A 16,053-nucleotide genomic window follows, 5' to 3' on the forward strand; every position below is an offset into this window, starting at 1 on the left:
GACACAGGACTGATGACAACTCGAGGTGCAGCTTTGTAAGGCAGAGCGGCTCAAACACTCTTCTGGGGGGGTCCACCAGATCATAAATATTCAGTAGAGAGAAAGCATGGGCTTTAAGGGCAGTAGGCTGAAATTCAGATCTTCCTCCTGCTAAGTACATCAGTGTTCCCCACCCCAAAGCGTCACTGTGAAAGACTGGTCACTAAACGCTTAGCATCTCCCTGGGTCCACAGAAGGTGCTGAATAAAATGTTAATTTCTTTCTTCTAAAGAAAGTGAAAGTGTTGCTCAGTCGTGTCCCACTGTGCGGCCCCATGGACTGTAGCCCGCCAGGCTCTGTCCATGGGATTCTCCAGGCAAGAGTACTGGAGTGAGTTGCCATTTCCTCCTCCAGGGGATCTTCCTGACCCAGGGATTGAACCCGGGTCTCCGGAATTGCAGGCAGATTCTTTACCATCTGAGCCACCAGGGAAGCCCTCTTTCTTCTAAGGAAAGTACTTACTCTTTTGTCTTTTCACTGCACAAATACTGAATTGTGTGTGGTGAATACTGAATTGTGTTTGGTGATACACTTCCATTCTTTTAAATCTCCAAATCTAAATTTATACAAGCCTTCACTGCAGGGTTCTTTTCAGGAGGAACAGCCCCCACATTTAAAATATAATTCAGTAGAATGATTCAGAAACACATCTTAGACCTTAGCATAGACACCATGCAGCACATAGCTGTTAGCCTGGAAAGAGTTTCATCAACAAAGCATGATGCTGAAATCAGTCCCCCAGTTCCCTCAAGCCTGCGCACTGTTTTGTCTGACAGTACATCCCCACTGGTCTGGCCTGTTAGCCAGACTAGGCTCCCTGGGTTCGAGTTCTGGCTCTGTCATTTATGAGCTGTGCAAACTCAGGCAGGTTTACTGACATCTCGGCCTCAGTTTCCTCATCTGTAAAACGAGGATAATACTAGTACCATAGTATCGTTTTGAGAATTAAGAGCATTACTATATATAATACTTTTGGAATTCAGACTAGTGCCTGGCTCTTGCACCATACAGGTTCAGGCACCAGTGGCGATGATTCTTTTCGCGCGCACACCTGCTGCTGCAGGCCCTGAAGGTGGTTCAAGTGTTGGAGGGAGGGGGTAAAGACAGTAGAATCACTGCTACGTCACACACTCTCACCTCCCCTGTAACGTTCATGGAGGTTGAGGGGGTGTCTGCACGCAGGAGCAGATTCCATAGCCCTAAACAGAGCAGCAACCCAACCAGGGAGAGCCACAGTGTCAATACGAATGACTGAGAAAAGACACAAAACTGAGGGCCTCACCCCATCGTGTGCAGCTATCTGTAACTATACAAACAGAAATTTCTAGACCTATTGTACCAGCTTTTGGTACAACAGCCGCTGCCCCAGAATACCCTACTTGTGGGAGCCAGCCAGATCCTGGAAGGACACTGCTGTGGTGTAAGGCGCAGTCTGAAATTCTGAAGTCACGGTTTTTACTTCCGAGCTTTGATCCGGGGCTCCCCTGAAAAGCTGAAATCCTACCTGCAAGGAGCTCCAGGCTGCCGTTCTCATGTGCCTCGTCCGTGTTCTGCTCTGCCTCATTTCCCTCTGGGAGCAGCTGCTTAAAAAATGAGAAGTCCTAGGTGAGTTCTGCAGAAGCATGAACAAGCCCCAGTGAGGCCACATGCCTGGTGGCTTTGTGGACCCCCCGGGGCTTTCCTCCCTCACCTGGACCCTCTCTGCCTCCTGGCTCATGAGCCCCCCCTCCCCAGCTCCTACCCTCAAGGCTTCCTTCTTCCTTCCGAGCTCTTGCAGCTGACTCCAGGCAGTTCCTTCCTCTCTGAGGTCCAGTCGCTCATCTACTATCTGCTCTGCTCCTTGGGCTCTGAGATAGGCACTGCATGCCCCTTTCATCATTTTACGTATTTATGTCCATTTTCTACATCTTAAATTCCTTGAAGAGTAAGGAAATGGCACCTCACTCCAGTATTCTTGCCTGGAAAATCCCATGGACGGAGGAGCCTGGTAGGCTACAGTCCATGGGGTCGCAAAGAGTCGGACACGACTGAGCGACCTCACTTTCATCATGTCTGTATCTCTTTTAAAGCTAGCATAGAGCCTTGCACAGGGTAAGTGCTAAACAAATGACTGACTGAGGTCAAACATGGGAAGCCACAGGGCACATTTTATAGTCTTGTATATCCTGCAGTCCAGGAGACTTGGGCTCGATTCCTGGGTTGGGAAGATCCCCTGGAGAAGGAACTGGCAACCCACACCAGTATTCTTCCCTAGAGAATCCCCATGGACAGAGGAGGCTGACAGGCTACAGTCCACAGGGTCGCAAGAGTCGGACACGACTGAGCAACTACACCACCACCACCACCACCACCATAGCCTTTCAGAGCCCTGCTGTTTGGTTCAATTTGGACAGAGAAACAAAGGTCAGAATCCAATCCTCTGACCTATTTGTTTTTCAATACAAGTATATAAAAACAGGTATCCTCTGCATCAAAATTAAAAACTTTTGTGCTTCAAGGGACACTTAAAGGGAAGTGAAAAGTCAGCACACAAGAATGGGAAAAAATATTTGAAGATCATATCTGATAAAGGACTTGTATCCAGAATAAAGAACTCGTAGTTCAACTGTAAAATAACCTAATTTAAAAATGGGTTTGACAAAATTTGAATAGACATTTCTCCAGAGAGGTAAATGGCCAATAAGCACATGAAAAGATGCTCAACATCATTGTTCTCTAGGGATATGCAGATCAAAGCCACTATGAGGTACTACTTCATACCCAGTGTGATGGTAGTAGTGGTAATAATAGATAATAACTGTTGATAAGGATGGGGAAAAATTGGAACCGTTATACAGTGCTGGTGGGAAAGTAAAATAATGCAGCCAGTTTGGAACAGTTTTGAGTTATCATGAAAAAGTGAAAAAAGTGTTAGTCGTTCAGTCGTGTCTTGACTCTTCGCAACTGCATGAACTGTGGCCTGCCAGGCTCCATGGTCCATGGAATTATCTAGGCAAGAATACTAGAGTGGGTAGCCATTTCCTTCTCCAGGGGATCTTCCCAAGCCAGGGATCAAACCCACATCTCCTGCACTGCAGGCAGATTCTTTATTGTCTGAGCCACCAGATTATATCATATGACCCAGCAATTCTCCTCCCAGCTATCTGCTAAACAATTACATGTCTACACACAAAAAATGTTTACAGCAGCATTAGTCATAATAGCCAAAAAGTGGAAATTACATGTCCATCAGCTGATGAATGGATTTTAAAATGTGGTATGGACTATTACTAAAATGAGCAATGGACTATTACTCAACTGTAAAAAGGAATGAAGTACTATTATCTGTTATAACGTGGATGATGAGCCTTGAAAGCATTACACTAAGTGAAAAAAGCCAGACACAAAAATCCACTCATTGTACAATCCCATTTGTACAAAATACCCAGTATAGGCAAACCCATTGAGAGAAAAGTAAATTAGTGGTTGCCAGGGGACAGGAGATAGGAGAACTGAGGCTGACTGCAAATTAGGTACAGTTTGTTTTTTTTTTTTGGTATGATGGAGATGTGGAATTTAGTGGTGATGGTTGGAAAACACAGTGAATATACTTAAAACCACTGAACCACTGAATTTGTATAAATGGTAAATTTTATAGTATGTGAACTATAATTCAACGAAAATGTATTCCATCATATATTGTTTACTAAAGCAAGTTTTGATTTTTAAGTAATTATACTCCAAGGAACATAGAAGAGTTAAAGATGCCCTTAAAGCTGTGAAAAAAGAAATAGTATTAGGAAAATTTCCAAACATTTTTTTCCTTCTTTGAAAGAAAGCTTATTCTACTTCACTCCAGCCTAGAAAATCTCATGTAATAGACAAACCTTTACCTTATCTTGAAACTGGTCACACCAAAGAAATATCTAAATTCAGATATAAATCTCAGAGTTCCAGGGGGATCTTGCAAACCCCCCATTCATCATCAGTTCCCTAGGTGAGGCAGCCCTCACCACAGGGTAGACCTCCTTGAATTTAATACTCTATCAGACATTATTCTGACCTACCACCAGGAAATGATACCTTTCCTTAGAAAGTTCTTCCTGCTACTGCTCCTACTTATTCTGGATTTAAGTTTTTAGTCCCCACACTCAAATGTGACAGTTAGCCCAAGATTACTGTCTTGTCTCATGGCCCACTGTCCTCTGTTACAACACTGAGGCTTAAAATCTCCACTCCTGGAGTGACCTTTCCACAAATATCTTCTATAAAACTCTAAATATTCTTTCATTTCTTCCATTTCTCTATAAACTATACAATAGCTGTAGATGGTTTTATTCTATATTACTCAAGAGGTCAGCTATTCTACTTCGCCCGCTTAGAAGTGGAAACTGAGGGACTGGTCCAGAGGTAAAAGAATTGGACCTAGCATCATTGTTCTTGTAGTTTTTAGCTATAGCCACTAGGTGCCACTCGTGTGCCAGTAACAAGCTATCACTAAATGGCCATTATCAGAGGGACCTCGTAATGATCTTGAGTAAAGAAGTATGGATTCTACTTGATGCCTTTGGTCACTGTTCATCTTCCCAGGCTTGTGACCCAGTCCTATATGGTAAAAATGTTACTAGGCTTCAGATCTAGGAGCCCTCATTATAAATCCTAGACTTGCCATTTACTGACTGTGTGATTCCGGGCAAATTAGAAAAGTTGTCTAACCAGTTTCTTCATCTATAAAATGGGAAAACTACAACCTACCTCATAGGATTTTTGTGGAGACTAAAGTGGAAATCTTGGCACAGATTAGGGATTCAATAAATGATCCCTCCTTCCAAGACCTATCACTACTGTGTAAGACTAGCCATCTGCCAAGTTTATTGGGCTATAAATGGCCCTGAGGCTATGAGCCATCACTACAGCAACACAAAGGGGCAAAGGAGGTCAGATCATCTCCTTTTCAGATCTCGCTGGGTTATCAGAGAGGCCCAAGAAAGAGGACTTCCCAGGCTGGAACACTTTTAGATCCTGCCCATTTCCCAGGCGCCGTGATAATGCTACATGCCTTACCCTCGACCTATACCTAGAAACTTGAAGCTGTGGATGGCTGTAGTGAATTGAGCAGTGGCTCCCCCAAAGATATGTTCAGGTCTTGACCACCAGTACTTGTGAATGTGACTTTATTTGGGAAAAGGGTCTTTGACATAATTAAGGATCTCAAGACAAGATCATTGTCGATTTACAGAGGGCCCCAAGTCCAATGACAGGTGTCCTTATCAGAGAAAAGCAGAGGGATATTTGAGAAGCAAAGAGGAACAGCCATATGGAGTTGTGTGACCACAAGGCAAGGAATAGCTGGGGCCACCAGGGCTGGAAGGGGTAAGGAAGGATTCTCCCCTTGAGCCAGTGGAGGGAGCGCGGTCCTGCCAACACCTTGTTTCAGACTTCTGGACTCCAGAACTGAGAGATAATAAATTCCTTTTGTTTTTAAGTTCCCAGATTTATGGTAATTTGTTACAATATCCATGGGAAACTGATATAATGGGTAATGGCCTTTATTTGCTCAAGCTGTGGGCAGCAGTTTCCCAAGTTGCAGGGAAAGCAGAAAGAGTGTTTGCAGTGAGCCAGCTGATGCTTTCCCAGGAAGGTGCTTCCTAGCCGGGATGCACAGTGTGGTGAAGGCGGCACTTAAAGGGGCCTCCCTGTTACAAAGCAGAGGAGGACAGGCAAATCCACGAAACACTGTAATTTTTTTACAGCAGCTTTACTGAGATATAACTTGCATACAAATAATAAATTGCATCTTTATAAAATACAATTTGATAAGTTCTGGCATATGTATTAATACATGTGAAACATCACTATATCAAGATAATGAGCATATCCATCACCCTGAAAAGTTTCTTCTGCCCTTCATAACTCCTCACTCCAACTCCTATACCTCCCATCTGTAAACAACCACTGGTCTGTAACTGGCATTTTATAGAATTGTATATAAATTCAGTGAAGCACTATACTCTTGTATTTTCAGGTTTTCTCATTCAGCATGGCTGTTTAGAGATTCATCCAACCTATTGTGTATCACAAGTTCATTCCTTTCATTGCTGAGTAGTATTCCATTGAATGGATATGCCACAGTTTGTATATTCATTTACCTGTTGACACTGGGTTGTTCCCAGTTTGGGGATTACAGATATGGTAGATGTGCCATGAACACTGGTGCAGACATTTCTGTGTGGACATATGCTTTCATTTCTCTTGGGTAAACACCTAGAAGTAGAATGGCTAGGTTGTGTGGTAAGTGTTTATATACCTTTTTAAGAAACTGCCAAACTGTTCTTCAAAGTGGTGGTATCATTTTTCATTCCTACAGTTAGGCTGTAACAGTTCCAGTTCCTGTTCCTGCACATCCTTGCCAGCACCTGGTATGGTTAGTCTTCTTATTCTAAGTACATGTGAAATGTTACTTGATTGTGGATTTCATTTGTACGTCCCTAATGACTAATAATGTTGAGCATATTTCTGTATGTTTATTTGCTGTTGTATATCTTCTTTTGTAAAATGTGTGTTCAAATATTTTGCCAATTAAACAAATTGGGTTGTTTATTTTCTTACCAGTGAGCTTTGAGAGTTTTAAAATAATCTGAATATGATGGTAAAATTTTTAACTAAAAATTCAACTTCTTTAATAGTATAAAGCTACCAGGTATAGAAGCCATTTCTTCTTGCGTGAACTTTGGTAATTTATGTCTTTCAAGGAAATTTCCATTTAATCTAAATTGTCAAATTTAGTGCAATATTCATAATATTCCCTGATAATTCTTTTAATATTTGATGCCACTTCTCTAATTTCTGATATTAGTGGCAATTTGTGTCTTCTCTCTTATTAATCATCTTTCTCAATGAATCACCTTTATGTTTCATTGATTTTTTTCTCTATTGTTTTTCTGTTTTACTGACTTCCACTCTAATCTTTATTATTTCATATTTCTCTTTATGTTTAATTTGCTCTTCTTACTCTAGTTGAAGTTGGAAGCTTCACTGTATGTCATTGTTTTTTATTTGTTTTTAAGGACACATTTTTTTTTTTCATATTTGATTTTTGGGACACTTTTGTTGGATAAAGAATCCTAGGTTGACAGGTTATTTTTTTCAGTATTATAACTCCATTTTCTTCTAGCTTATACAGCTTATGATGAGAAACTTGCTGTAAACCTTATCTTTGTAACAAAAGAAGGGTTTTGGTGTTTTGTTCTTGTTGGGGTTTTTCTGGTCTCTATTTTTAAGATTTTCTTTCTACCACCACTGGTTTTAACCAATTTAATTATGATGTACCTTGGTGTGGTTTTCCTTGTTTCTTGGGCTGGTTTAAGATTCTTGGATCTGTATAATTTATACATTCCATCGAATTTGGAAACATTTCTGCCATTATTTCTTCAAACATGTTTTCTGCCTCTGCTGCTTCTTCAGATTCTCTAACTATACATGGGTTAGGCTTTTCAAAGTTATCCTACACCTCACAGAGGCTTAATGCTCTATTATGCTTATTTTAACCCCTGTGTTCAGTTTCAGTTTCTACTGCCTTATGTTTTTCCCTAAGCAATGTGCCACTGATGCTAGTGGTGGAGTCAGTATAATTTTCACCTTGGAGACATTTGCTTTCACCTTAGAATTTGTTTGGGGCCTTTTTTATACCATTCATATCTCTAACTAATATGTCCAACCTTTTATCTAGCTTCCTGAACATATGGAATACAATTATAAGAATAACTGGTTTTTTACTAATTTTATCTTGCATGTCAGTTCTGGATCAGTTTTGACTGATCAATCAGCTGAGTTTTCTCTTCATTGTGGGCTGTATTTTCCAGCTTCATAGCATGCTTGTGAATTTTTTTATTAGATTCAAGGCGGTATGAACATCATCTTGGTGGGTGCTGTATATTTTTGTATTCTATATTCTTTCTTTGAAAATATATTCACTTGGCTGCGTGGGGTCTGCGTGGCGGGATGTGGGATCTTCCTGCGGCACATGGGCTCTCTCAGCGGTTGTGGCGCGTGGGCTCCAGAGCACATGGGCCTCAGCAGTGGTGGCGCTTGTGTTCTCTAGTGTGGCACAAGCTCTGGAGCACACATGGGCTTGACAGCTGCACCAGGGGGTTATTTGCTCTGTGGCATGAGGGTTCTGAGCTCCCTGACCAGGGATTGAACCCACGTCCCCTGCATGACAAGGCAGATTCTTAACCACTGGACCATCAGGGAAGTCCCCCTTATAAATATTTTTGAACTTTTCTCTGAAATGCCACTGAATTAGTTGGAAATCACTTGATCCTTTTAGGTCTTGCTTCTGCTTTTGAGCTTTGTTAAGCAGAACCAAGGAGTGTTTATTGTAGATGTATTCTTTCCATTTCTGAGGCAAGACTATTGGCATTTTCAGTTTAGTTCAGTTCAGTCGCTCAGTCGTGTCCTACTCTTTGCGACCCCATGAATTGCAGCACACCAGGCCTCCCTGTCCATCACCATCTCCTGGAGTTCACTCAGACTCACGTCCATTGAGTCCGTGATGCCATCCAGCCATCTCATCCTCGGTCGTCCCCTTCTCCTCCTGTCCCCAATCCCTCCCAGCATCAGAGTCTTTTCCAATGAGTCAACTCTTCGCATGAGGTGGCCAAAGTACTGGAGTTTCAGCTTCAGCATCATTCCTTCCAAAGAAATCCCAGGGTTGATCTCCTTCAGAATGGACTGGTTGGATCTCCTTGCAGTCCAAGGGACTCTCAAGAGTCTTGCTTCAGTTGTGTCCAACTCTTTGTGACCCATGGATTGTAGCCTGCTAGGCTCCTCTGTCCATAGGATTTCCCAGACAAGAATACTGGAGTGGGTTGCCACGCCCTTCTCCAGGGGACTTTCCCGCCCAGCAGTCTCCTGGGAGAGAACCCACATCTTCTGTGTCTCCTGTACTGCAGGCAGTTTTCTTTACCACTGAGCCACCAGGGAAGCCCACTATCTTACCTGGTGCTCCATAAATTATAAGACTTTCCTCTCTGGTTCATGGGAATAAGCACTATTCCTAGCCCTGTGTAAGCTTTGCTTATTGTTCCCTTTCATCCTTCTGAGTGGTTCTTTACCTGGACAGTTTTTTCACATGAATGAACTGATCAGTATTCAACTAAATACTAAAGACAGGAACCTCAGTGAGCTCTCTCTTCTCCGCTACTCTGCCCTGAAAACTTGAGCTGCATTGGCATCCCTGGATTCCCAGCTTCATATACTCAATTCAGGGAGACCACTGGGCTCTGCCTGGATTCCCTCTCCCTGTTCCACGGCCTCTGTACTTTCTCTAGGTGGTGTGTGAGGGCAATCATAAAGCTCAATTCATTTGCTTTCCGTCTCTCAAGAATGACTATCCCATCCATTTTCTGAGGTCCAATGTCTTCAGAACCATTGTTTCATATGTTTTACTTTTTGTTATTGTCCAGATTTTTGGTTGTTTCAGGCAAGAGGGTAAATCTGGTCCCTGTTACTCTATCTTGGCCAAACGCCACAGCATAATAATTTCCCCCTTAATCTCTTTTATTTACTCATCTTATACTTCAATTCCAAAAAAGTCAATACTGCTGATTATTGCCAAGAAAGTCAGAAAGGTATGCTTCAGCTTGAACACTATTACTACCTACACCGAGAATCAGGAAACATATAAAATATCCCAAATATGATTTCTCTTCACTCATTAGAGGAGCCGGTAACTATCTGACCCCCATGAGGGCAGAGACGCCAACTAATATAATTCTATATCTCTGGTATCCAAAAAGGTGAACAGATAAAAGTATGTTTTTTATTTGGCAAAACTAAACATAAGAATTCCATCATATCATCATCATCATAAAAGTAGCTATGTGCTAGCAGTTCACATAATTCTCTTATTCAGACCTTACAGCAGTCATTCTGGGTATGCATCCTTTTCATTTTACTGCTACAGAAGCTGAGAGTTGGAATAAATAGCTTCTATAATAATACCATACAACTAGGCAGTGGCAGAAATGGAATTCAAGTGACATTGCTAATCATGCTCTTTACCTCTATGTAATACTACGTTCTATGAAGTTTTTCTAAACCACAGGCTACCCTGCTGAACGGCTACCCTCAGACTGTGCAGTCTAAAGCAGTATACCTAACCCCTGTGTATTCAGGTTTCTCATATATCAATATGGGAGATTTTCACCAAAGTACTGGTTATTACTTTACACTTACCTGCTTCACCTCATGTGGGCAGTGGTAAAGAAATCGGTGCTGGGTGACCTCCTGAAATGATTTATGCAGCTTGGTCCCAAATTCCTGTGTGTCAGCTGCCTAAAAAGGGCCAGAGATAGAACATGCTGAGTTCCAGGACTGGCAACCAAAGGGTGAGTACCCACAGGAAGTTTATATGGGGAGAGGATGAGACAGATAGAAAGGCAAACCAATGATATCCTTCATGTTGTATTAGAAGTTTCCCTAGTTCCAATGGACACAGGGTAAGCAGAAGGAAGGTCAGGGATACTTGACATGAGACAGGCAGTTATGGGTCCTATATATCTTCTAGATTCTGTTACCTAAGTGAGATCGATCACACAAGGTCTTTGTTCTTCTATCTCTTTAGGAGATTATATATCCCAGAGAGCCATCTGTCTGTGAAGAGGTTACATAAACTGCTTTCCTCTAAAACAAGTTCCAAGAGAGCAAAGGTGTCTACTGAACAACTAAGGCTGTTATAGGAACTTTTTCCCCCCAGATAAATCTTTCAGGGAGGAAAGAACAGTAATATAGTTTGCATCTATAAGGAATGGGTAACAGCCTCAACTTTAGTATAGAATTGTAGGATATCAGAGGGGACCTGAGTAGGACCTGAGTAGTCTCCTAATACAACACACTGTTACAGATGAGAAAACTAAAATTCAAACAGGAGAGGTGACCTACCTAAGATCTCACAGCCAGTTAGTATGAAAGTCAGGGCTAACTTTAGGATCGCCAGTATAGTGTCCTTCTCAATACCTTGTGCTACCCACATGACCCAGAAAGGTGAAGCTGTGAGAAGATGCACTAGATTATTAAGGTGTTATACATTTTGACCCATTAACTCCATTTATAGAATTTTTTTCTAGGAAATGATTCAAAAGAAGCAAGATATCACATACAGGTATTAACTGAACTACTTATTGGCAGAAAGAATGTAAACAGCTTAAATATCTGTCAGTAGGGGAATGGCTTATTAAATTATATTAAACCAACACAGTGGAATATTGGAATTTTAAGACTGTTGAAACAAGGGAAAAGGTCAAATTATATATTAATATAGAATACTTTGGCTATAATTATATAATATATATGCGATAAATATGCAAAAATTAAGTGATGAAGTTTATTAATTATTTAAAATTTTGTGTATATTACACTATTTCCTCAAGAGAAAAGTACATCAAATGAAGCAACTGACATGGAATGAATGTGTTACCCCACTGATACCAGTTGGTCAACACACATTGGAAGGGAGGAAGGGAGGGAAGAAACCAACATTTATTAAAGGATCTACCATGTGTTACACATTCACATTTAGCCCTCAACTTCATAATGACCCTGTGACATACTACTATTTTTTCTAATTTGTAGATGAACCACAGAAAAGCTCAGTACAGGCCTAAGTCCACATAGCTAATAAGTAAATGAGTCAAGATCTGAACTCAGGCCTCTGATTCCAGACCTTATTACACTATTCCAAACTGCCAAACATATGTATGCTTATGGCTGCTCAGTTATTTCCAGTGTAGTCTGTCACCATGATGTAATAGAACACTCTTCAGTAAGAAACTGGGACTCGTGACCTAATCCTATCTCTGCTTGTAACTATCTGTATGACCTAAAGGAAACAGAAAGCCTAAATAACTTGTTTTCTCATTTATAAAATAGTACATACATCACTCTATCCAATGAACCCATCATAAAACACTTACTTAGGTAGAATCATAGTAGGATCAAATTAAATAATGTTTCTAAGAGCACTGCACGTATTACTAAGAGAGGCAGCAGAATGTCATTAAAACGCCACACCTTTAAGCATCTCCAATCCTTACCAACCTGAAGCGTCTGAAGGCAGGTCTTTCGGAAGCTGCTGTTTGTGCTTCCAGTCATAATACTCATGATGGAATCCACAGCCACTGACAGTGAGGCTTGTAGTTTCTGATGAGCCTAGGGAACGAAACAAGGCAGAGGGAGACCATATAGTTTATAACAATCCCAAACTGCTGGTTCAGCGAATCCTAAAGGGACCAAATATCTGAGTCAGAGCAGGATTTCAACAATGCCTCCCCTTCCACCAACAATACTTACTGAGATCGTGACATATAAAGGACACTTAAGGAATTTAAATACATTAAAAATGTTTTCTCCTTTCACAGAGGTGACTTACTGACACAGATGCATTCAGAAAAGACAAGCAGTAAGACACTGGGCAATGAAGCGATATACTTACCATTAAAAACAAAACACTTCAAGCTTTACTCTTTTAGTGTGGTTGTTTTTTGCTTGAAAAGGAGGCCATATTAAGTAATAAATGTGTTACCAAAAGTATACAAGATGGAGAAATTCAGAAAGCCAGATATGAAGACAAAGTGCTGCTATAAAGGATTAGCAAATGGAGGGAGAATTTAAGATGCACTGAAACAGTAGCTCTAGAAGCATGTGTGAGAAGGGGAAATACATAGATAAGAGAGAGGTGCATTGATAGAAACTTCTATGTATAGGATAGATAAATAAAGAGGTCCTACTATATAATCTAGAGAACTATATTTAATATCCTGTGATAATAATGGAATAGAATTTTTCTTTAAAAAAGCATGTATATGTATGTATAACTGAATCATTCTGCTGTACAGCAGTAATTAATACAACCTTATAAATTAACTATACTTCAATTAAAAAAATTCAGGCTAAGTGCATGCATGTGCTATCAATTTGTCTAGAACTTATGGTCAGAATAATAAAGCACTTTGGTGTGTGAAAGAGAGAAGGCATTAATGGCACTATAAATTAATATACAATGATAGTTCAATGTGTAGAACTACCTAGAATAAATATGCTGGGGCTTCCCTGGTAGTTCAGACAGTAATGCACGAGACTTGGGTTCAGTCCCTGACTTAAGAGGATACCCTGGAGAAGGAAATGGCAACTCACTCCAGTATTCTTGCCTGGAGAATTCCATGGACAGAGGAGCCTGGCAGGCAACAGTCCTAGGGGTCACAAAGAGTTAGACATGACTGAGTGACTTTCACTTCACTATGGTTAGAATAATAAAGCACTTCAGTGTGTGAGAGAAAGAAGACATTAATGGCACTGTACGTTAATATACAAAGATAGTTCATTGTGTAAATCTCCCTAGAATTAATATAGAGTCCTGAGTTCAGTGTGTACTGTTCCTCTTTTATAAATGTTTTCCTGTCCCCTGGTATATAGGAGTGGTAAAACCAACTGACGGGCAAGCAGAACCAAGCCCATTCTGCTTGTGAAAAAACACAATGACAGTCAGTCACATGTTCCAAAAAGAAAATAAAACTTGCTCTCAAAAAAAAAAAAAAGGTTTATTATCAGTTATTTTCCCCATCTATTATTTTGCCCCTCTTTACTCAAACTCACCTACAAGGAGGTAAGACTAAGCAAGTGGTTACAGTGATCCGTCTAAGCTAAAGCCTGAGTTCCAAAGCTAGAGGCAGTTTATAAGATCCGCCCAGGTGATGAAAGAGAAGAGGAAGAAGCATTAAGGGAGGAAGGGCTCTCAGCCCCCACCTGCCAGATACCCTGTCTTTCTCTGAGAGAGAGGAGGGGAAAGGGAGCTGTGAATCTCTTACCTTGACAGCCTGGCGATGCTGCTCCAAGGCCCGGGCCACAGCGGCCTGGATGCACCCTTGCACCACGCTGTGGCTCTTCCTGAGGATGGCCCGGAGATGAGCTGAGAGCAAAGTGTGGACTCCTGAGGAGAGGGAGAACGTTGGTAACCTTGAGTGAGAATGACCACTTCAAGACTGCTGTTCATGTGCTCTGAGTCAGGGCTGAGGATGGGAAAGAGGCCTCTTGACAGAAGAGGCCACTTCCACCCATCCACAAATAATTGCTTTTTTAGACCAAAAAAACCCCCACAACTTACAAACCTACCCAGTTTCCACTTACAAAGGACAGAAAGCTCACTAAAAGTGCAGAATATTATGTTTGAAGAATCAGATGAAGGATCCTCTTTAATTCACATCAGAAACAGAAATATACACAACAATACTCTAAACAGTGATACCAGTGACTCCAAAAGGAAAGGAAACGCCTCCTGGAGAGTATGTCTAACTCTATTTAGAGTGTCACTGCTGGTGAGCACGACTGTTACTGTCAGGGTATCAAAGATGCCTCAGAACTGCTGGTATAGTCTTTTTACTTATTTATTTTTATCTGTTTGGAGCTGCACTGGGTCATCACTGATGGCGCTGGTTTTTCTCTAGTTGTGGTGCGTGGGGGCTACTCTTCGGTGCGGTGGACCGGCTCTAGGCACAGGCTTCAGCGGTTGCAGCACGTGGGCTCAGCAGTTGTGGCTCCCAGGCTCCTTGGCACAGGCTCAGTAGTCGTGGTGCACGGGCTCAGCGGCTCCACAGCAAGTGGGATCCTCCCCAACCAGGGATCAAACCTGTGTCCCCTGCATTGGCAGGCAGATTTTTAACCACTGGACCACCAGGGAAGTTCTGGTATAGTCTTTTCAAATGGGGGATTATCTCTGATAAAGTAACCACAGGCACCACTGCTCAGCATCCTTCAGAAAAGCTAACACGTGAGATTGATGGGAAAACACATCATTAAACAATACGTTAGCACTGATGATCCTAATACAACCAATAAAGGAAGACAAATTTACTTTTCAGGGTACCTGGAGAAAATGCTTCTTAATCTTTCTTTTTTGGTGCTTTTCTACTCTCTGGATGGTCTGTTCAAAGGTAAGGCTGGCATGCTTTTCTCAGGGCTGTATTTAAAATGGAAGTCAGAAGAGACATTTTCTACCACAAGGCACCATAATGCTTTCCTGGAGGGGAAGGTAATATGTGCTCTGCTCAAAAGGGGTCCGGAACTGGAGTCAACATAGATTCCACGGTCGATTCTACTACCAACTAATAGTGACCACGTCACTTCAAACGTTTCTCATTTTATTGCAGAAAGTGGCTTTTACCACTTGCTAGCATGGGTATTCTGTGCAGATAAACTGGGATAATACATAGGAAGTGTTTTGGGATGTACATTGCAATACTCAGAAAATATCACTATTGCTATAACAATATCATTTGGATTACTATTTTCTATAGTTTGGTCCTAAGAATAGCCTTAAGAAATCAGTTAGACCTCCTTTGAAAGCAGTCATTTAATTGAAAAGCTATAGTTTCATTCCTAAAACTGCTTATACCACCAGATGCCTTTAAAACTGTGGCAAAATAATGAGTTAATCATAGAAAAGTTACCATGACAAGGTAGGCAGAAGGCCAATTCAGTGATTTTTTTTTTAAGACACATGGAAACAGACTGTAGTTCTGCACAATCTGTTTCCTAAAAGGAGCTCTGGAGAAAGCTTTCAAGGATATGAAAAAGAAGAGGGGAAAAAGAAAATAAAATCACTACATAATCTATAAAATTACTACATGTGTCTATATCTACCTACCCTTACAGTGCATCTTCTTCAAAAGCTAGTCCTAAACTCTCAGGTGTCTAAGGAAATTTTATTTATTTTTAAAAATTTATTTATCTTTTGCTGCACCTCACGGCATGCAGAACTTCCCTGACCAGGGACTGAACCCCAACCTGCTGCAGTGGAAGCACAGAATCTGAACCACTGGACCACCAGGGAAGCCCCAGAAATTTTAAGATAATAACTCTCTGCTTACTGATGCAGTGATGAATTTCAGTTTAATCTAATACTTAGTACAACTACCTGAAATGCCGCAGGCCTTCAGAGTCAAACTAAACAGGTGTGCAAACTAGTACAGTTCTAGAAGA

At 41.3% G+C, this 16,053-nt stretch overlaps 1 protein-coding gene across 1 annotated transcript in view; it reads right to left on the reverse strand.

Annotated features, from left to right (window-relative positions):
• TOP6BL (TOP6B like initiator of meiotic double strand breaks) overlaps positions 1-16,053 on the reverse strand; it is a 107,060-nt gene that overhangs the window by 2,367 nt on the left and 88,640 nt on the right. Inside the window, exons 12-15 of the mRNA XM_068976428.1 lie at positions 13,884-14,005; positions 12,118-12,228; positions 10,258-10,356; positions 1,544-1,622 (exon numbers count right to left, since the gene is read on the reverse strand). Coding sequence (XP_068832529.1) covers positions 1,544-1,622; positions 10,258-10,356; positions 12,118-12,228; positions 13,884-14,005 — 411 coding nt within the window. The remainder of the gene's footprint in view (positions 1-1,543; positions 1,623-10,257; positions 10,357-12,117; positions 12,229-13,883; positions 14,006-16,053) is intronic.

This window comes from Capricornis sumatraensis, chromosome 8 (genome assembly GCF_032405125.1).
Source record: "Capricornis sumatraensis isolate serow.1 chromosome 8, serow.2, whole genome shotgun sequence".
NCBI lineage: Eukaryota > Metazoa > Chordata > Mammalia > Artiodactyla > Bovidae > Capricornis > Capricornis sumatraensis.